This window comes from Aotus nancymaae, unplaced genomic scaffold (assembly GCF_030222135.1).
Source record: "Aotus nancymaae isolate 86718 unplaced genomic scaffold, 86718_ANA_hifiasm-v0.15.2.pri h1tg000064l_1, whole genome shotgun sequence".
In the NCBI taxonomy this organism is placed as follows: Eukaryota; Metazoa; Chordata; class Mammalia; order Primates; family Aotidae; genus Aotus; species Aotus nancymaae.
Genome location: NW_026988479.1, coordinates 32,111,272 through 32,134,652, shown reverse-complemented (window position 1 = coordinate 32,134,652; position 23,381 = coordinate 32,111,272). Strand labels below are relative to the sequence as shown.

Genomic DNA, 23,381 nt, shown 5'->3' with positions numbered 1-23,381 from the left:
CAAGAGGTATTTATTAAAGAACCAGGAAAGGTCACTTCTGGTCAGACTCCAGTTCCATTCTTTCAGGGGATAAGTCGCTGCCTGAGCATTAGCAATTGATTGAGGAAAGACCTCCAGTCGCCTCTAAAATGTCCCCTGACGGTGCCTAGTTCCAGCCTTGTTTCTTTTCTTTGTTTCTTTTTTTCTTCCCCTGGAATTCTTGACCCTGCAACTTGTACCTCTCACTGAGCGACTCACTCCATTGCTTAGGGGGGCTTGTCAAGGCTGTCACTATATGTCGGCCTCTGATTCTGCAGTAAGAATTGGGAAAGCAATCATGAGATAGCTTGAAGGCTTTCTTAGACATTTCAGCTGCCTCAGTAAGTCCTGGATAATTCAAATAGCTTTATAAAATTGAATTGGATAATTCTATTATACTCTGAATAGTCACCTAAAATCCATGAACCCTGAACCAATCAATTTTTGTATGTATTTTTTATTCCTTTGGGCTTGAAAATAAATAACTACTGTAAAACACAATATTTGTAGTTTCTATTCCTTAATTCTAAAAATCACTTGCAATCCTTGAAGAAAACTTGAAATATAAAAAGAAGCACCAAGACAGCTCTAAAAATAGAGCTGGAACATGGTGATGTGAGCCTATAATCCCAGCTACTTGGGAGGTTGAGGCAGGAAGATCCCTTGAGCCCAAGAGGTCAATTCCAGCCTGGGCAACATGGTGAGACTCTGTCTTTAAACAAATGGATAAATTAGAAAAAAATAGTGGCCAGGTACAGTGGCTCATGCCTATAATCCCAGCACTTTGGGAGACCAAGGCAGGTGGAGGACTTGAGGTCAGGGGTTTGAGACCATCCTAGCCAACGTGGTCAAACCCCATCTTTTACTAAAAATATAAAATTAGCCGGGCATGGTAGCACGTGCCTGTAATCCCAGCTACACGGGAGGCTGAGGCGGGAGAATCGCTTGAATCTGGGCGGTGGAGATTGCAGTGAGCTGAGATCGAGCCACTGCACTCCAGCCTGGGTGACAGAGCGAGACTCTGTTTAAAAAATTTGAAAAGATAGTCCCAAATCCCACCACCTACTACAAACAAAATAATACTGTTATTTTTTAGCTGCCTTTTATCCAACTTTTTTCTCTTCCAGAATCAGAAACCGTCCTCCCCAGGGACCACTGGAGTAATGCTGAGTCTACTTCTGCAGACACTGTCCTGCTGACATCCAAAGGTGTGCAGACACTCACCTTCTCTGTCCTCCCTCACCCCTTGGACTGAGGAGAAGGAAATTAATAAAAGCGTTGCTGAATCAGATGACCAACAACCTCTTTGGGTCTTTTGTGCCATAAAATCCCCCTGTGGCAAATTGGCCTCGGGGCAGCCTTTGTAGTTTGTTCCTTCTTGTGGCTGGGGGGTGGGGGTGGGGGAAGGCCCTTCTTGATTGGTGCAATTCTCTGCAGTAGCTCATGGTACATCTCTAGATGTTTGCTTTTAGACTCTAGGCTGAGTAGCACTTAGCTGTCTCGTCCTAATTTCATGTATGTAAATCTTCTTTGTTGAGACTCCTGAGGGGTTTACTCATTCAATGATTGGCTTTTTTTAGAGTGGAGGGAGAATTGTCACTGTTTCATTTATTTGTCCTTTCTCCTACCCATCAAACCTTCTTTAGGTAGTCACTGGGGTCCAGGACAGAGTATACCCTAAAATAAGACATGATTGGCATCCTTGGGGGTGCTAGAGAGGATGACTTGGGTTTGACTCCCAGTTCTACTACTTTTTGCTGGGGGTCCCTGACCTCAGTTTATTCCTAGGTTTGTTGTAGAGTTGTATAACTTCACTCATGGAAGGACTTAGAAGAATGCCTGGCACATTTGTAAGCACGCACATGGCAGGGGCTGCCATAATGAAGCTAATAATCTAGCAGAGGAAAACAGACATGTATAAGATAAATAAATCAGTGTTTGTGATAGTGTAACATAGGGACACAGTATGGCAGAGTGATTTATGTGGGCACTCTGGCTTTGCTCTGCCTAAGTACAAATCCTGCCTTTACTGCTGTATGATCTTAGCTAAGCACCTAATCTCTCTGGGCCTTAGTTTCCTCACTAGTAAAATGGAAATAACACCTATCCTGTGGCTCTTTCTAAGGATTAAATGACAGATGCATGTATGTCACTTAGCAGTGTCTGGATACTATTTTTTTTTTTTTTAAGAAAGAAGTCAGTATAGGAACAGTAGGGTACCAAAAACAGGAAGACAGACATTTATCTAATTCTATTTTCTGTTTCCCGTTTTTTTCCAAAGAGTCCAAAGTTTGGGATCATCCATCAACATCCCACGTGTCAATGTGGAAAACAAGTGACTCAGTGACTTCTCCTCAGCCTGGAGGTAAGGGGGCTGTGATTTTTTATTTTATTTTATTTTACTTTATAAATTTTTCTTTTTTTTTTCTGTAGAGACAAAGTCTCACCATGTTGCCCAGGCTGGTTTCAAACCCCTTGGCCTCAAGTGATCCTCCCACCTTGGCCTCCCAAAGTGCTAGGATTACAGGGGTGAGCCCCCTTGCCTGGCCTGGGGCTGTGTTCTTATGAGTGGCTCGTCTTTGGCTATGGAAACAATCTGTCATCTGCCTGCTTGTCTTGGGATTCAACTATTCTGGCGCCTTCATGGCCACGTACCACATCCTCCTGCCAGCTGGGGTGAAAGTGAAACAGGCTGCAAGCGTCAGTGCTGACTTCTCCTCTCCTCTGCTCATCTCCGAAGCCCCTCTGTTGAGATCTTCCTTTTACCTTAGCAACTTCTGACTTGACACCAGGAATGATAGTAGGAAAACCACCTATTCTTTTTTCAAATTTTTATTTTAAATTACACAAATATCACATTAATGCATTTTTGTTAGGGGTGCATAAAAACAGAAATACAATTCTCTTTCACTCCTTGTCCTCGATCCCAGCCCTCTCACCTGAGATAGTAACTGTTATTAGTTGAAGATGATTATTCTAGGTCTTTTTTCCATTCCCTATGTGTCTGGATAGATATAGAAATATATAGTTCGGTTTTGTGCATGTCTTTTAAAAATGTTATCATACTATATGCAGCATTCTACATTTTGTTTTACCACTGATTGTTATATATTGGACCACATTCTTCTTTAGTCTGTGTAGATAGGTATCATGTTAAATTGCTATGTAATATTTTATATTATGAATACTCACAATATCTCTTGTCTATTGAGGGGCACTTAGATTGTTCCGATGTTTCCTTTTTATAAACAGTGCTGTAGTGAACATCCTAGTACATTCATGCCTGCCTACCCATTCATGCAAGTGTTTCTTTAGCTAGGATGGTGACCAAAAAGTAAAAATTACTGGTTAAAAGAAATGTGCACCTTTAAATTTAATAGCTTGTAGAAAATGTTCTCAGAAAAGGCTGGGCCAATTTATTTTTCCTCCCACAGAGTATCTGCTTTCCCATATCCTTCCGACACTTGGTATGACCATTTAACTTTTTCAATCTTCTGAGAAGAAAATGTCATCTTGTTCCTTCCTTCCTCCCTCCCTCCCTCCCTTCCTTCCACCTCTCACTCAAGTGATTCTCATGCCTCAGTCTCCTGAGTAGCTGGGACTACAGGCACGCGCCACCATGTCTGGCTAATTTTAGTAGAAACGGGGTTTCACCACTCTGCCCTGGCTGGTCTCGAACTTCTGAGCTCAGGTGATCCAAATGTCTCGACTTCCCAAAGTGCTGGGGTTACAGGCATGAGCCACTATGTCCAGCCCATCTTGTTCTTTCCTTATCATGATTAACAGAGAGTTTGAGTTTCTTTCTATATGTTTACTAGCCAGGAAACAGGTATCCTTTAATTCTGTGAAGGAGACAATGTAACATCACTCTCAAAAGTTCAGAAGATGGAATTGGCGGGGACAGACACGAGTGAATGAAAGGGGATGGGTTTCGGAGTTAAGACTGTAACTCAAGATGAAATGCAAGGAGGACCTGGCAGTAAGATGCTTAGGCCTGCACTAACTCATACAGTGGGAAAACAGAAAATCTGGACTAGGAGTCGATAACTTAAGGGAAATAGGGTGCCAAAGATCTAAACCCTGTTTGTCTATGGGATGGGGTAAGGGTGGGGGACTACTTTCTAACAGACAAAAGAGAAGGCAGTGACTAGAAAAGTGATGGAAACTAGGCAGAACCTTCTAACACCATCATCCTTTGTTCCATTTAAATCTTGGACTATTTTACATTGAATTACAAGGGAACAAAAGGTCATGTGATTTTTACCTTCCATAAGCTTCTTGATAATTTTCATTTCTCTCCTCCTTTACCAAATCCCAGAACAGAGAACACATGCTGCTTGGCTGAAGAGGAGCTTGGTGTAAGAAGGCCGGTCAGTCTCTGTGGAACATTTAGTCATTAGGGATGAAAAGCAGGGTTTACTGAGCAGGTGTTACGTGCTAGTTCAGTGTCAAGCTGTCTTCCTGGGCCACTTCATTTAATCCCTCTTCAGCAGATGCTCATAGTTCTGTTTTATCTAAATCTCCCAAGGCCACACAGCTCTCAGGCATCAGACCCAGGATGTCTAGCTCTGATTCTGCACTCTTTAGATATCATTTTATTTTATCTGGATTTCTAATCTGAAATTAAAGGTCATATTCTTTTAACTACTATTCATTTATTTTAAATTACACAAACATTACGCTTATGCATTTTTGTTAGGGGTACATGAAAACAGAAATAAAATTCCTTCACTCCCTATTTCCTCTCTTCTCACTGTGTTTTTATTTTTTTTTTGTAATGAAACATTCATAGGGATCATTGTGGTTAACGTCCACCAAGGACTTATCTGTGCATTAGGTACTGTGCTCAGCATTTTTGCGTTAATATTCTTTTTTGGATCTCACAACAACCTCCTAGGCAGGTACAGATATTATCCTCATTTTATAGATAAAGAAATAGAGGGTCAGAGAGTCTATTAGAGAAGCTAACACCTACCATTGTAGGTCTGCCATTGTTTTAACGCCATGTACATTACATGTATTATCTCTTTTGATTGTCTGCAAATCCATAAGAAATGGGTACCATTATCACCTCCATTTTAAAGACCTTGAAGATTAAAAACTTGTCCAGTAAATGGCCGATCTGGATTTAACCCACGTCTTTTCAACTCTAAATCACTCTAACACCAAGCCTCTCTGCTTCCTCCTGGTCTCCCCGCTGGAGCCTCTTACAGAATAAGACTACACCTTCATTCACATGAAAACCCTTTCAACCCACTGGGTTTTTCTTTCTCTGGCTAACAATCCTCAATTCCCTCTCCATTTCTTCATGTAATTTTTGGATGACAAAGCTTCCATGGTTGAGGGCTTATTTAAATCCTTAAAGAGGGTCTTGTTAATCATTGTTCTCTAAAATTAGCATGACCCAGGGTAGCAATTTCTTCCCTCCACTAGTCATGGCTGACTAGAATGGAGCTTAGAGATGTAGAGTGTCTTAAGATCACACAGCTGAATGGCGGGAGAGCTGGGAGTCATACCCAGCTTTCAGAGATTTTAAACTGTGTCTATGGACTCCTGGATGGGTGATATCTGTAGAAGAGTTTCTTGCGGGAAGGGCACCACCCTCCTGCAATTATACGCACAATTGTATGTATGTGTGCACACACATTTTTCTGGGGTGAAGTCCAGGACTTTCATTCAATTCTCCAAATATTCTACATAACCGCAAATGGCTAGAAACTATAATTCAGTCACAAATAAAAGCACAAACAAACATAACAACAATAACAACTCACATGAAAATATGGCATAGGTCCCACTCCCCCCAGATCTGTTAGAGTAATACAAACTCATTCCTCAAGATACCTAGGAACTCTGACCATACCTTTTCACTCATGGGATTAATTTTCTTTTTTTCTTTTTTTTTTTTTGAAATGGAGTCTCACTCTGTCGCCAGGCTAGGGTGCAGTGGCATGATCTAGGCTCACTGCAACCTCTGCCTTCCGGGTTCAAGCGATTCTCCTGCCTCAGCCTCCTGAGCAGCTGGGACTACAGGCACCCGCCACCACACTGGCTAATTTTTTGTAGTTTTAGTAGAGTCTGGATTTCACCATATTGGCCAGGCTGGTCTCGAACTCCTTATCTTGTGATCTCCCCACCTTGTCCTCCCAAAGTGCTGGGATTACAGGTGTGAGCCACCACGCCCAGCCGGGATTAATTTTATTTCTTGCTTGGTAGCAGGAATGCGTGAAATGGTCCCCAGTTGCTCCCTAAAGGCCCCATCTCTACTGGGCAGGGACTCCGAAGCCAGGACACAAAAAGCTACATAACTATGCCATTTCTTAAATAAAATCAGGTGGCCTGGGATTAAGTTCCCTGCTGACTGTATCTCTGGCTCATGTTCACTGCCTCTGCAACATCCCCAATCCCTGTCCTTTGTCCTTTCTTCTCATATTCTCATAGCCTGTTGTGTAGCATTAGGTGGGGGTTGAAAGAGTTGAGTCAGGGAGCCTGAAGGCCCCTGATGATATCCTACCTCTGCCATTTCGTGTGATTTTTGTTTCTTTTGTAGAGTCTCAGGTGAGTGACTTGTTCTATCCTTTTCTAATCTCAGTTTCCTCAAAATGTGACATGGGGATAACCACCGCGCTTATTTTGTAGGGCTGTTAAGCAGGAAAATGCAAGAGAAAAATGCCTAGTACGTAATTACCGGCTCGTAAATAATAGCTATTATGAAGGACTTCTATTTTTTTCTTTTCTTTATATCTCTGCTACTATTGCAGATCACAAACCTTCATTTTCAGGCAGTCCAGCAGGGTAACAAGAGGCTACTTCTGCCAGCTCCCAAGGCTGTTTCTGATAAATATACAGATACTTTTTAGTTTTATGATTTTTTTTTAACTACTAATCACACTAGGGAAACAGCTGATGAGTGACAAAATCACAAACCTAGGGAAGTTACAAAAGCTTTTACAATCTCAGAGTAGTCATTGCCACTAATTATTAGAATACATCTGAGATCCTAAAAGCTTTTCACCGACCTCTGTTTAGATGGCTCTGTAGAACTCTCAATTATTGGTTTTATTCCTGTGAGTGAACATCTTTAATTTTCAATTGCCTCTCAGTTGTTTTGTTCTCATGTTGCTCAATCTATTGAGACTCCAGTCTATAATTTAGACTTGCAAATCAAGTTACAGCTGAAAGAGAGCTGTGGTCTAGTTTGCCATTCAGATGCTTCCAGGTTCGTGTTATTTATTTTACAAAGCAACTCCATGTACATGTCTTCTAGTTCAATGATGTCCTCCAATTTTTAGGTGTTTGGTCTGCAGATATCAACGAAAGAGGCCCTCCTTAGTGTGGCAAATTCTAACCTCCACTCTCTGGACGCCAGATACAGAGCTCAGAGATGTAGAATGATTGACCCATGGTCACACAGCTAGACAGAGGGAGAACTGGGACTCACACCCATATTTCAGGGGTTTAAACTTGTGTCTATGAACTTCTGGGGTTGTCAGGGGGAAGTCTTTTCTGTAGAATAATCAGAAACTACAGACCTAGAGAAGGCCAGGGAATTGAGAGAAGCTTGAAGGAAGGGTTCCTTATTTACTCCTAAAATATGAGGATTCACTTTTTCTTGTGCGCTAAGTGAATCATTATACCTATCGTCAGCAGGCAGTCAACACTGTAGGACAAATTCAAATTGAATGCACCCAAAAACACATGAGGGCTTTGCTTGTCAATATTCAAATTGGGAAAAATGAAGATTGCTCTGACAATAACATTTTTCTTTCCTTGTGATTACTTAACAGTAGTTATTTCTTGGTCCCAGGGGCAAGATTATGGGGGAATGGGTTAGGGATGATTCTAGGAACATTTTTTTCTATTACTGTACCTTTTTATTTTGCAAAGCCAGCCAAAGCTTCATGGTCCAAAATGAGCTGGTCTTTCTGTGGAGTTAAGGCATGCTCAGAGGGAAATGTGGTTGGACATAGAATTTTAAATCTGTACCTTGTAACTCTGGCATTTAGTTCAGATATATGACAATAGATAATATATTTAGTTGCTAGTTTATGTGGCATAGGACATGTAAAATTGAGTAAGTCATGGTCTTCATCTTTAAAGGGATCACATTTTAGTGGAATGGACAGGCTTGTGCATAACAAACCATCCTTTGGTGAGCTCTGCTTTGAGATAGAGGTAAGAAAAGGTACACTGGGGCCCAAAGAAAGAAGAGGTGATTCTATCTTTAGAATGAGGGCCAGGGTCACGGCTGATTTTACTCACTGACCTTTGAATTGGTTCTTTAAGGAGAAAATGCTGTGAAGGAGGGAAGACCTGACAGGAAGGGAAGAACAGCATGAACAAAGACAAGGAAATGTAATAAGACCATGATATTTTTGGAGATTATTTAATAGGCTTGTTTAATCCAAAAACAGAGATAGGAAACTGGTAATGGTCTAGGTTCTTAAGGGGCTTGTATGATCGGCTAAAGAAATTATATTTTATTTCAGAGTCATGAGGAATCATTTGTGGTTTTTGAGTAGGGAGTGACATTTTCAGTTGTTTTAGGAAAAATTGCTCTGGCAAGAGTATGGAAGATGTATTAGATGGGAGCAAGGCTGGAGGCTCCTGCAATGCTTAAGTGAAGCATGAGTGTCTAGATTAGAATGATGGCAGCAATAACAATAGAGAGTGGACAGAGGAACAGCCATTTAGCAATTAGGAGTCAGAGGACTTGGTGGTCTAAGTGGAGAATGAAGGATGGCTGATTCTCCACAGTTGGGAGAATGGGTCAATGTGTGAGTTAACTGGTAAAGTAGCTCCATGAGGAAGAGTTAAGTTTGTGTGTGGAATCTTGAGTTTGAAACGCCTCTGAGAAATGTCTAGCAGGCAGTTGGAAGTGTGGGTCTGGGCTGACTCCTGGATGCCTGGGTGGGCGTCTTTGCTAGTTGGCATTTATATCTGATCAAAATAATTACTATGGTGATTCACATGATAAGTGCTAAATAATACTTGCCAGTATACCAATATTCTCTCAAAAGGAATAGTGCAAGACTAAGGATATAATTTGGGAGGTCACTGCTCATAAATGACACTTATTGATTACTTATTATATGCCAAGGCTTGGCTCAGTGTGTCCAATGTATTGTCTCATTGTGAGCAATTGTCTGAATCTGCAAGGAAGATTCCATCACGATGTCCATTACAAAGGAGGAAAACTAAGGTTTGAAGAGGTATAAAAATTGGCCGGAATTTGAATCCCAGATCTCTTTGGTGCTTGAACCTGAGCTCTTACACCCTTTATTATCTTGCCTCATTAGCAGAGGAAGGGATAATAGAAGCTCCTGTAGGATCATCTAAAGATATTGTGTGAGATGCAGAGAGAGATGAAGAGGTGCGAGGGGAGACTCCCTCCCCACAAAGGAGCAGTACACTGGGGGAGCTTGTGGTAGAGGAAGAGAAGCCAGCTAAGGAGTTAGACAGAGAGACACCAAAAGTAGGATGGGATGCACAAGCACACAGGGTAGAGGGAGCTGGGCCGGCAAAGCCTGGGGAGGGTGTAGTTACAGATGAAGAAATTCTAGGATGAGGCATTTGGAGAGGTGGCTATGTACTGCAGGAGGGTCACCATGAAGTGGGCACAGAGTGAGCGAGCTCTGTGATGGGACTCTGTGAAATCCCAAAATGAGCAGTTGCTAGCGGATGAATATCTGATGTTCTTTCAAGAAATTTAGAGGGAAGGCAGGGTAGAGAAGGAAGGAAGGAGCTGGCGAACGAGCAAGGTGTGTTCTGGCATGGCGTAGGAGGATATAGTCAAATGTGGCAGAAGTAGGTTTGATCTGGACATGGAGATAAGAGAGAAGAGGGCATGGAGAGAATAAATGAAGTGTGAGAACAATCAGCGCTCGCGTTGACCTCTAGGAGGTAGGAGAAGACGGGGGATCCAAGACCCTGAACTTGGAGATCATCCAATCCATGAAGGCCAGACCTGATCATGCGCTGGAATCACAGGGAGCTTAGTAAAAATATGGGTCTCCTTACTGTACCCAAGAATTGCAGATTAGAACCTCTGGCAGTGGGGTCAAGAAATCATGTTTAACAAACCTCAGAGGAGTCTTTTGAAGTCATAGCCCTGGTCCCAAGAAGGCAGTTAGGAATTACTAGTATAATGCAATCTCCTTATTTCATAAAGAAGGAAACTGAGGCACAGAGACATTTAAAAAGTTTAAAGAGGAGTGAGCACTCGTCCCTAAGTAGCAGTCTCTTCTGGCTCCCAAATTAGAGCTCATTGCCCTACGTTGCACTATTTTAATAAAGTAAAGATAAAATTGAGCCCTGTCAGAACCTGATACTTTTCTGAGACTTTCGCTGATCAAGGGCATGAAAAAATTGTAGGAGGAATTGCCATTCTCAGTACAAGTTCAGCAGAAGGAACAGAGAAATGCAGAGGAATGAAGCAAACCACGTTTGTACTCACTGATGCCATTATTAGGAAGAAAGAAATTGGAGGCACTTGATTTCAAAGTCAACATTTTCGTGAGGTATTAGCAGATTTGTTTTATCTCTCCTGCCCAGTGCTGTTCACAGGCTTGAATCAGTTGGTAGCCCAGCTGTGGGATAAAGGAAAAGGACAGAAATGGATTCTTATTATTTTTTCTCACAATAGCATTCTAGTCTACCAACTGTACAAATGATTTTTTTATTAATAAAATTGGAATTGAATCCGTGTAATGCTAGCATCTAACAGCTTACCTTCAGAAATGTCAACCAAATAAGATCAAAGGGAATTGCCAAGCTTTGAAAGAGGTTATGTCCGTGTAAGGCAGATGAAGAGTGAAAAAGAAATAACGGGTCAGCTGTTGAAATAGAACATGAAGCCAGCCCCGAGATAGGTCCTCACTGACAGCTAACAAGCTGAGCTGCGTAGCCCCTCTGTAGGCCACAACATCCCTCTGATGCATAGCCAGGGAGGGGTTTCCAGGCACTGGAGAGATCTCTGATTTCAGAGGGTAGAATAAAGGAGTAAACCTCAGTGAGTTCCGCAGTGTGGTCTCTCTCTGTTTTCTGCCCTGTAAACAAGTCAACAAATAAAGGTACAAATGCCCTTTGGCAAGATCTACCATCTAGAAATGAGGGCTGTTGAACCCTGTGATACTCAGCAGTACAGTAGAGAGGAAAAGTGGAATCTGGAATCAGATGTCATTGCCCTACCGTTCACTGGCTCTCATTATTAGCTATACAGTCTTGAGCAAGATATGGACCCCTCAGGACTTTCATTTCCTCCTCTTCCAATAAGTCTGCCCAAGTTTACTTAGCTCATAGAATCATATTAAAACTCCAATAAGATAATGTATGTGAAAGCGCTTTGTGCACTTTCAGATGCTTATGTCGTACTCATAATAATAATCATCGATAATAATGACTATTAGAATCTCTTTTCCAAAACTTGTATCCATCCAGGTGATGGAGGACTGGGGTTTCATTTCTTTCTTTCTTTCTTTTTTTCTTTTTTGAAACCGAGTTTTGCTCTGTCACCTAAGCTGGAGGGCAATGGCATGATTTCAGCTCACTGCAACCTCAGCCTCCTGGGTTCAAGCAATTCTCCTGCCTCAGCTTCCTGAGTAGCTGGAATTACAGGCACCCGCCATCATGCTTGGCTAATTTTTTTTTTTTTTTTTTTGAGACGGAGTTTCGCTCTTGTTACCCAGGCTGGAGTGCAATGGCGCGATCTCGGCTCACCGCAATCTCCGCCTCCTGGGTTCAGGCAATTCTTCTGCCTCAGCCTCCTGAGTAGCTGGGATTACAGGCACGTGCCACCACGCCCAGCTAATTTTTTTGTATTTTTTTAGTAGAGACGGGGTTTCACCATGTTGACCAGGATGGTCTCGATCTCTTGACCTCGTGATCCACCCGCCTCGGCCTCCCAAAGTGTTGGGATTACAGGCGTGAGCCACTGCGCCCGGCCGCTTGGCTAATTTTTTTATTGTATTTTTGTAAAGACAGGATTTCACCATGTTGGCCAGGCTGGTTTTGAACTCCTCACCTCAGGTGATCCGCCCACCTTGGCCTCCCAAAGTGCTGGGAGTACAGGCGTGAGCCAGTCTTCCCGTTGTATTTGCTCTCCAGTACACATCTTGCCACAGTTTTCACAGTCCATGGAGCCCAGAGGATAAGAGCCTGGGCTCTACAGGTAGAGGATCCTGGCTCCGAGATTTGCACTGTCTCTTCCTTCCTGTGCGACTTGAGCAAGTTGCCCAACCTCTCCAGGTCATGAGTTTCCCACTGTGAGATGAGGACAATAATGGTAAGTACTGCACAGCATTTTCTGAGAATTCACGAAGAACGTGGGAAGTACTTCACATTGCACTTGGCCTGGAGTAAGTGCTCAGTATATGGTAGCCATTTATTATTACTGTTGTCGTTATAAATAATTCTGAGAGTTTTATGTTAAAGGCAGATCTTCTTACCTCACACAATCAAGATTTTTTTTTGTTTGTTTTTGAGATGGTGTCTTGTTCTGCAGCCTGGGCTGGAGTGCAGTGGCACGATCATGGGTAATTGCAGCCTCAATCTCTTGGGCTCAAGCGATTCTCCTGTCATAGCCTCCTGAGTAGCTGGGACTACAGGCATGTACCACCAAGCCCAGCTATTTTTTTTTTAAATTTTGTAGAGATGGTGTCTCCCTAGGTTGCCCAGGCTGGTCTTGAACTCTTGCATTGAAGCAATCTGGCCTCCTCAGTCTCTCAAAGTTCTGGATTACAAGCATGGGCCACCGCGCCTGGCCTCAGTGAAGATTTATTGATCAGCTAGTGTGGGCAAAGCAGAGTGCTAGACATTGCCCTTCAGAGGAGAGTCCAGTGATGAAGGATTAGGAATGAGGTCTTATCTGTGCTTCACTGAGACCCTCAGCTATTGGCACATGAGAACAGGAGCCTGAGGAGGTGACTCTAGGCTCTCACAGGGACGATAAGGTTTTGTTGCTAGCGTGTCTCAGGACCAGTGGAAGGTAGAGGCCAAAGTTCAGAACCAGGGTGCCTCTAGAATCTCTGGTTTCCTTCTGTTGACCTAATCTGTGTGAAATGTGACAGCATCTCACCATTTCTTCTTCTTTCTGAACCGCATTGAGTTCCAACACAACTTGCTCTCTGTTCTCTTTCAAAATTACCAACATAAACCCCACCCAATTCTTCCCTTGGACCTAAGGAACGCCTGACTCATGTATGTAATGCTCTGTTGATTTATTCAAGTGTATAATGCTTTTTCGGATAATTCTACATATTAAAAACATGCAGAGGCCTTCAGAATTTAAAGCAAGTATATGAATTCAATATATATGTGTTTCCACTTTCATAAGGAGTTTTGAAATTCCAGATCTGTAGTAGTGTTGCTGGAAAGGTCAGAAAAGGTGAATTCTGAGTAGAGGTCAGCAAATGTACGTAGTCCCTTCCTTTCTTACTCATTTACTGTAAAATCTTGGGCAAATGAATCTTTCTCTCAGATTTCAGCTTTCCTCTTAACAAATTAAAAAAAAAAAAAAGAAATTGGAGGAGACCATTTCAAATTCCTCCCAACTCTTAAACATTCAGATTGTGATTTCTGGATTCTTTTTCAGTCTTTTGCATTTTTAAAAATCATATCGTCCATGATCCAGAGGGGGCAGCATAAGCCTGTGGTTACCCACGAGAAAGAAGAAACTTGCACTTGTCACTTCTAAATGTCCAGGATTGCGTTAAAATTGTATCTTTGAGTTGACTTATTTCAGAACTAATTTCGTTTTAAACATAGAGACAGATGAGTCCCAGCATCTATGAATTCAATGATGAGTCAACATATGTGATATCTGTTTTAAAATGCACCCACTGAGAAGACAGAGTGCTTTTCTTTCCAGTTGATTTCTGGCTTGAAGCTCACTCGTTGGAGAATTTGTGTTTTCAAGCAGAATTTTAATATGCTTTTTTTCTTTTCTGTCAGACTCATTACGAACATTTTTTTTGAGTCATTCAGAGTTGGGTTCAAATTTCTTGTAATTGTTTGTGTCACCTTGGGCAATCGATGCAACTTCTTTCAGCCACAGTTTACACATCTGTAAAATGGGTTTATGAGCATTAAATGTGATGATCTGGCCAGGTGTGGTAGCTCCCACTTGTAATCTCAGCACTTTGGGAGGCCGAGGTGGGAGGATCACTTGAGCCCAGGAGTTCGAGACCAGCCTGGGCAACAAAGCAAAATTCCATCTCTACCAAAAAACATATTTAAAAACTAGCTGGGTGTGGTGGCACACACCTGTAGTCTCAGCTATTTGGGAAGCAGAGGTGAGGTGGGAGGATACCCTGAGCCTGGGAGGTTGAGGCTGTAGTGAGTCCTGATTGCACGACTGCACTCAAGACTAGCTGACAGAGCAAGACCCTGTCTCAAGTTTAAATAAAAAACCGTAATTTATATGAAGTACTTATAACTGTGCTTGGCATATAGTAAGTGCTCAATAAATGTATTCCAAGAGAAAGTCTCTTCTAATTTTCACGCAAGTCTCTAGGAATAGGGTGGGAACAGGGATGATATTAAAAGTCGACTCTTAAAAGATCTTCTTGTTTAAAATTTTAATGCCATTTTAGAACTGCATATAGACAGTTGTAACTGAGAAAGAGCAGGTTCTGGTGTGCCACCGTAAGCATAGCCATGTTGAAAGGGAAGTCCATCACCACCCTAAGTTCTAAGGCTCTTACAATTAAATTTAATTCTTTGACACCATGGGGTTTGTTTTGGCACAGTAGACCGATAGGGATCGGCAAACTTTTTCTGTAAAGGGCCAGAACGTACATAGTTTAGGCCTTGCAGTCTCCACTGTCAGCAAGTCTGTTGTAGCTACTCGACTCTGCTACTGTACTGCAAAATCAGCCACGGACAATAGGTGAACAAATGGGTACAACTGTGCTTCAAGAAAACCTTATTTATGGACACTGATATTTGAATTTCATGGAGTTTTCATGTGTTATGACTTATAATTTTTCTTTCTATTTTTTCCAACTATTTAAAACTGTGAAAATGAATCTTATCTCCTTCCAGGCTGTATGAAAACAGATAGTGAACTGGATTTGGCCCTCAGGCTGTAGTTTGCAAACTTTTGATCTATACCTTCCAGACACAAGACAGGTTCCTTAGAAAGGGCAGATGTGAAATTGTTTCTATAGGGCTCTTTCAGAACATGTACTAAACATTGCCTCCTACCCTACTAGATTTTAAGTCCTTTAAAGGTAAAGGTGGGGGTTTTATGCTACAGTTTTAACATTTAAACTTTGTTTTTCAGGTTACAGAATAAATACCTGTACTCACACAAAAAAAGTTAAAACACACGAAGTGAAAGCTGCTTGTACCCCAAGCAACACTCTCGGCTGGGCGCAGCGGCTCATGCCTGTAGTTCCAGCACTTTGGGAGGCCAAGATGGGCAGATCACAGCTCCTTGAGGTCAGGAATTCATGACCAGCCTGTAATCCCAGCTACTCAGCAGGCTAAGGCAGGAGAATCACTTGAACCTGGTGGGCAGAGGTTGCAGTGAGCCAAGATTATGCCATTGCACTCCAGTGTGGGAGACAGAGTAAGACTCTGTCTCAAACAAAGAAACAAACAAAAACTCTCACCCATGAACAGATAAAGAGATTATCACTGTCACAGTTTGTAAAGTGAAGTATCCTTTCACTTTTCAGACTTTTTTTTCTTTTTTTGGGGACAAGCTCTCGCTCTGTTACCCAGAGTGTAGTGCAGTGCCCAATCATAGCCCACACAGCCTAGAATGCCTGCTAATTTGTTTTAAAATTTTTTTGTAGAGAGGGCATCTTGATATGTTTCCCAGGCTGGTCTCAAACTTGTTGCCTCAAACAATCCTTCTGCCTTGGCCTCCCAAAGTGCTAGAATTACAGGCATCAGTCATTATCCTTGCCCGGTCTTTTTAATTTTCCTCATAACGAGAGATCATTATTTTTCACAAAGATTTTCAATTTTTTTCTTTTCAAAATCATTCTATGTTCTTTTAAACTCACTTTGTATTTCATTCAACAGTTTCATTCAACAGTTTCATTCAACAAATCTTCACCAAAGCTGTTATATACCATTCATGTATGTGATAGAACAATGTGAAATGGCCGATATTTAAACCATTTTCTTTTTTTTTGTTTGTTTGAGACAGAGTCTCACTCAGTTGCCCAGGCTGGAGTGCAGTGGTGTGATCTCGGCTCACTGCAACCTCTGCCTCCCAGGCACAAGTCATTTTCCTGCCTCAGCCTCCTGAGTAGCTAAGATTACAAGTGCCTGCCACTATACCTGGCTAATTTTTGTGTTTTTAGTAGAGATGGGGTTTCACCATGTTGGCCAGGCTGGTCTTGAACTGACCTCAGGTGATCCGCCCACCTCAGCCTCTCAAAGTGCTGGGATTACAGGCTTGAACCACCACACCCACCCCTTAAACCGTTTTCTTTAAAGCTTGTTTTAAAATAATTTTAGGCTCACGAGAACTTGCAAAAAAACTACAGTAAGGTTGTCCTATATTTCCTCTAGCGTCCCCCAATGACCACATCTTACATAGTTATAGTACATTGTCCAAGCCAGGAAACTGATGCTGGCAAAATACAGTTAACTAGTATAGTAACCCTAGTAGGCCTTTGTCAGTTTTTATATGTACTCACTGTTAAAAATTATTTTGACTTACAAAAACAAGCAGTATATATCTATTGGGCAGCTTCCATGTCAGTACTTTTAGATCTAGAGGGTGTTCTTTTTTAATAGCATCATTTTAACCCTTTTTTGGCTGTGGGTTACTGGGTTTCTAACACATGTCTTTAAAGTTTCACATAGAAGGTCACTTTGACACTGCTTCAGGGAAAGGACACACACCCCAAGAGTTTGCTCTTGTCTCCAGCATCCCAGAGTTTCCAGTGATTAACATATGATACAAACAATATTTTACCATTAGGCTGAGTACAGTGGCTCACACCTGCAATCCCAGCACTTTGGGAGGCTGAGGTGGGTGGATCACCTGAGGTTGGGAGTTCGAGACCAGCCTGACCAACATGGAGAAACCCCATCTCTACTAAAAAAAAAAAATACCAAAAATTAGCTGGACATGGTGGCCCATGCCTGTAATCCTAGCTACTTGGGAGGCTGAGGCAGGAGAATCGCTTGAACTCGGGAGGCGGAGGTTGCAGTGAGCCAAGATCGTGCCATCCACTCCAGCCTGGGCAAGAATGAACGTCCATCTCAATATATATATACATATATATATATATTTACCATTAAAAAGTCACATTTGAGAAAATTTAGAAATTAGACAAAATTAAAATGGTACTAGGAAGAATAATTTTAATTGTCTTGGCATTTCCACTTGAAAGCAGATGTATTTAGTCTTTATGTTTCTTTTTAGTTTTCTTTGGGGGATGAGTATGCAAATATTTAAAAATACATTATTGTATTTCTGTATGTATTTTTAAATATTTGCATACTCATTCCCACACTAAGTATAGTTTTGTATCTTTTTAAAAGAATACTGTGAAATAATTTTCTCAGTAAAATTATTTGTAAAAAGACATCCAGAATTAAAAAGGTTAAAAAGGATATAGGAGATCAGTTGATAAAATATTAGCATTTTCAGATGAAGAAACTACGGCTTAGAGAAGGGAAGTATCTTGGCCAAGATCACACAGCCGGGAAAGTTGAGATAAATACTTAGTGATGGCGGAGAATCCTAGGATGCCACAGTGAGGGAGGCTGAGGGGCAAGCGCTTGGCAGTACTCCAAGATCTAAGGTTAAGTGTTACAGGAATTCCATTTTACCGGAGTGCCCATGCCTACCAAGAACTCAAGAGTCCAAAATACAAGCTAGAAAGCTAATTGACTAACTTACAGTGAGAATTCTAGCTGCCAAGAACTCTCACTGGTAATCCTCCTGTAAATACATTCTCATCCTGTAGAAAAATCTAATATTAACCAGAAGGTTTGGTGAATCCATGAACCCAGAAAAAGTGGAGTTAATGTTATGATTCTTTTGTTATTTTTATTACATTTTAATTAATCTAAACATTATATACACACAAGGAAAAAGTACAAAGTATACAAAAAATGTTAACATGAAAAGTCAATCTTTCTTTCCTCTCTTGTGCCTGTCCCAGAGCCAATGTTCTTTTGGAAGGTCTTAGAGACCACTGTCTCTGTATTAGTTTCTTGTTGCTGCTATAACAAATGATCACAAACTTAGTGACTTAACACACAAATTTATTATCTCATAGTTGTGAAGGGTAGAAGTTCTAAAATCAAGGTGTTGGTAGGGCTACATTCCTACTGGATTTATTAGGGGATAATTTGATTCTTTGCTTTTTCTAGCTTCTAGAGGCATTCCTTGGCTTGTGACCTCTTCCTTCATCTTCAAAGTCAGCAGCATAGCATCTTCAAATATCTCTCTCTGTGAACTCTTCTTCCTTTATCACACATCCTCTGACTTTAACCTTCTTGCTGCCTCCTCCGAAGGACCCTTGTAATTACATTAGGCCCACCAGATAACCCAGGATAATCTTCCCATCACAAGATCCTTCACTTAATGATGTTGCAAAATCTCTTTTGCCCTGTAAGAGAACATATTCACAGTTTCTGAAGATTAGGACATGGACATATTTGAGTGTCATTATTCTGCTGACCACAGTCTCCAAACTACATTTGAGAGACAAATGACTCCTTCCTTTTCTCTAGACCAGAATAATAATATGTTCTGATGAAAAATAATGTATTCTTGTTATTAAGATGCTTGTTTATGTTTGTTTGCCAGTTTGTTCTGTACATTATGAAATATATCCTTCTGGACAATGTTTAGTAGATGAGGTATAAATAAATGTAAATAGAAGAATGTCATTTTCCCCACAGCCAGTGGATTGCTTACTACACTCATGGTGGGTACCAAGCCCTCTTTAGAGACCACTGTCCTGGACCATCCTTTTTCTGGATTCACTGCCAATCACTGTCCTGAAAATTCCTTTCTTCTGTCAGTAGGACATGCTATTTACAGGGTACAAGGCACTTGAGCTCCAGTATAATGAGGTTGTTAACGGCATAGGTATTTATGTCAGTCAGACAGGTTCAAATCCCAGCTCCACCGCTACCACCTGTTCAACCTCCATCACATTGCTCAACCCCATAGGCCTCAGTTTTTTCACTGGTAATATGCATAATGTCTACCTCACAGGGTTGCTTGTGAGGATTAAATGTTCAATGTGAGGCCGGGTTCACGCCTGCTATATCCTAGTACTTTGGAGGCCAAGGTGGGTGGATCGCTTGAGGCCAGGAGTTTGAGACTGGTCTGGCCAATATAGCAAGACCCCGTCTCTACTAAAAATGCAAAACATTGGTGATTCACACTTGTAATTCCAGCTACTTGGGAGGCTGAGGCATGAGAATATTTAAATATACATAATTCTGTATTTCTGTATGAGAGAACCCAGGAGGCGGAGGTTGCAGCAAACCAAGATCGCACCACTGCACTCCAGCCTGGGTGACAGAGCGAGACTCTGTCTCATAAATAAATAAATAACGTTCCATGGAATTTTAATAATAATATGATATTAGGTTTATACTCTTTGAAGTTTAATATTAGGATCTTTCATTGAATTTAGTCTTACCTGTGCTCAGCACCCATTTTCTGACTTATTTTTAGGTTAGTTACTCCCAATTAAGGCCACTTTCATTGTCTGTGTGTTGATTCCTTTGAATATCGTTCCTGGGGCTTCCATAATGCAAAGTACCACAAACTTAAAACAACAGAACTTTTTATTCTGTCTCGGTTCTGGAGGGCAGAAGTCTGAAACAAGGGGTTAGCAGGGCCATGCTTTCCTTGGAGGCTCTAGAGGAGAACCCTTCCTTGCCTCTTCCTAGCTTCTGGAACTCCAGGGATTCCCTGACTTATGACAGCATCACTCCAGTTTCTCCTGTCTTCACATGACCTTCTCTGTGTGTCTCTCTGTGACCCCTTCTCTTAAGGACACCAGTCATAGATTTAGGGCCTACCCTAAATGTAGAGTGATTTCCTCTCAAGAGCTTAACTAATTACATCTGCAGAGATACTATTTCTAAACAATGTCACAGTCTGAGTTTCTGGGTGGATGTGATGTGGTGGGGAGAGGGGTAGTGATACTATGCTACTCATTATACTTCCCTCTTGCAGAATTGCTTTACTAGCAAGTTCTGGGAGGCTCCTGCCTTTGTCTCAATGTACATGTGTCAGAGCTTGGGGCCTTGAGAGTCTGAGGGCTGGAGGAACACAGACAACCTGGAAATTAGTAGTTTTGCCTTGTGTAACCCCCATCCCCTCGCCACAGGCATGGCTACTTCTCACAAGGAAGAAAAATCACCATCAACTTATGCTCAGTGTTGCCATTCTGTGTACAACCCTGTAGCCCTTGGAGTGCTTCCCATTTGGGCTTTTAGCATCTTCATAGGAGAGGAAGAAGGAAAAAAATGCTGTTTGGTATCACACAGCAGCGTTTGTGTTTGCAAAATGTTTCTCCCATTAGACAGTTCCAATTTAAAATACAGATTGGCTCTGACAAAACTGACCCAGCCTGGCTTTTCCCTTTGATGGTTTCAATTTCAGGCTTATTCATCACAAATGATTGTAATACAACAGGATTTTGACAGAACAGAGGTAGGAGTTTTAAATTCTTACCCGCGATTTTCAGCTTTAGGGGATAACTTCTGAGAGAAAAACAACAATAACTTAGTTCTAGAATATGAACACATGCTGAATTTCCTCTTGGAATTTTATGTTCCTAAGCATTTAACAAGTCTCTTTCCTGATGAACAAATTAAGCTCTCTGATACCAAATTATGAGCCTTACGAAAGCTACCACATTTATCCTTTTGCCTTAAGTACAAAGGAAGCTTGGCGGAAAACAATGATCAATTTCATTAATTATTAGCTTAGGTATTTATTATATCCAGGCCTTCTCCCTGTGTGTTTTATTTAAGTTCTGTTTCTATTTTAAGATTTTATTGTACATATGACTTTACACCCCTCCTGGATGTTTACTTCCTTGCCCCGGCTTCTGACACTGCTCTTACTTTCTGCTCTTTTCTGACCATTTCTTCTCTTCGTTTTTTCTCCTCCATCTCCTCTGCCAGTGTTTTCCACGGTCTCTGCTCCTCTGTCTGAACATGCAGCCCTTGGAGTTCTTATATACTCTGAGGAGGTCAGCTGCTCCCTGGATACTGATGACTCCCAAAACAATACTTCCAGCTGCACCCTTTTCCTGCATTTGATTGAGATTCAAATGCATCAACCTGCTTGTTAGGCAAATTGTGCTTGCGTGACTGTAAATGTGAACTCAACACCTTTCTCCCAGACTTGCCCTTCTCCACTCCTTCCCCTGTTGCCAGTCTTGGTGGGCAGCTCAGGCAATGGCCAGGTGTCTCAAGCAGGAACTGGTGAGGTATCAAAGACATTTTTCTCTTTCTCATTCCCACATTCAACATCCATATCTTGTTGTTCTCCCTTCTAAGCATTTCTGAAATCTCTCTCTCCCTTCAGTTTTACTAGCTCTGAATTTCAGATGTGGAATTAGGTGATAATTCTCATCTTGGCTGTTCCCTTATCCTCCTAACTGGACCATATCATGCTTAAACATTTCTGTGGTTTTCCATTGCCTACAGAATCCAATGGAGACTTGCCATCAGGAAACAAAGGCCCTCCCTGATTGCTTCTTGCCCACCTCAGTCTCATCTCCTGCAGCTCCCACCCCTCATTTCACATCTTCACGGCTGCTTGCCATCTAACATGGAGACCATGCTCTTTCTTGCTTCCACAGCTTTGCTGATGCTGTTCTTTCCACCTGAAACGCTGATGCCACCATTCTTTGCCTGGTTAATTCTTACACTACCTTAACTCAGCTCAAGTGTTATTCAACAAACATTGATTGAGCACCAAGTATATGCAGGCAGTATTGGAGTCCCAACGGTGAACAGGCAGACAGGGACTCTGTCCTCATGAAACTTTATTCTAATAAAACTTTCAATGAACTACAATGTTGAGCTGAATGCTTCTCCCTCGACCTGTTCTTCCAGCAGCCTGTGTGTGCTCTATCACTATCTTTGGCCTGTTCGGCTGAAATCATCTTTCCGTCTCTCTTCTCTAATGGACTGTAAATTTCTTGAGGGTAGGGGCCATGCCACAGTCTCACAGTATTCTTAGTGTCCAGAACGGTGCTTAGCACTTGGTAGATTCTTAGTATGGTTCCCTTGTAACTCAACTATAGATTATGAATACTTGATTCCACTGCTCAGCATAAGCTCCCATTCTCAAAGAAAGTTCTCCTTGACCCTCCAGAACAAGTCTGCCATCCTCCTGATATGTCCCTATACTATCATATACTGTTTTTTCCCCAGAATTTTGTACTCATAACTAATTATGTTTTCAACTATTTACATTCGGTTTTCTGCACTAAGTTGTAAATTCTATGAGGTCCAAGGTAGAGCTATCACACTGCATAGCCTATAATAGGTGCTCAATAAATATTTGCTAACTAGAAAAGTGATAAATTTTCATGCTGGATAAAAATCCTGAATGAATTGCTGAGGCCTGCAGAAAAATTAGAGCCAACTGCCTGCTGGCCCAACACCTGACTCTACCCATCTGTAAAATGGAGATGTTTCTAGGGGATAATATTGGATAGCAGATAAACTTTACATTAAAACCATATCAAACCAAATATGCATAAATAGATTATACAAAAAAGACAGAATTAAATAATTAAACACATCAGCTGCAGTTCCAGATGGGCTCTTAATTACCTATTTCGGGATGTGATGTTTTATTCCGCCACCAGACATATAACTGTTTTCTTCTCTTTTCTTTCCCAGCATCTGAGAGAGCAGTTCCTGAGCAAAACAAAACAACAAAAACAGGACAGGTAAAACATCTGTGAAGTATTTGATGTATATCACTTAAATTATACAAATTCACAGTAGTGGCTGGGCATGGTGGCTCATGCCTGTGATCCCAGCACTTTGGGAAGCCTGGGCGGGTGGATCACTTGAGGCCAGAAGTTTGAGATCACTCTAGCCAATACGGTAAAACCCCATCTCTATTAAAAATGCAAAAATTAGCTGGGTGTGGTGGTACATGCCTGTAGTCCCAGCTACTCAGAAGGATGAGGCATGAGAAGCGCTTAGACCCAGGAGGCAGAGGTTGCAGTGAGCCAAGATTGCGCCATTGCACTCCAGCCTGGGCGACAGAGTGAGACTCTGTCTCAAGAAAAAAAAAAACCAATCAACAGTAGAAGTTTGCAGAGATGAACTAGGAAAAGCAGGATATTGCTAAGTGGCAAAATTAATTGCAATGATTATGAAATAGCCCAAGA

The 23,381-nt window shown here is 41.6% G+C and overlaps 1 protein-coding gene across 15 annotated transcripts in view; it reads left to right on the top strand.

Moving 5' to 3' along the window:
- Positions 1-23,381, top strand: part of TIMD4 (T cell immunoglobulin and mucin domain containing 4) — a 242,205-nt gene that overhangs the window by 209,015 nt on the left and 9,809 nt on the right. For all 15 annotated transcript variants that reach the window (XR_010338800.1, XM_064366596.1, XM_064366593.1 and 12 more), the window contains 3 exons: positions 1,146-1,226; positions 2,300-2,383; positions 22,882-22,931. Coding sequence is in view for 14 of the 15 variants with exons in the window: in XM_064366596.1 (XP_064222666.1) it covers positions 1,146-1,226; positions 2,300-2,383; positions 22,882-22,931 (215 nt within the window). In the remaining variant the exon portion in view is untranslated. The remainder of the gene's footprint in view (positions 1-1,145; positions 1,227-2,299; positions 2,384-22,881; positions 22,932-23,381) is intronic.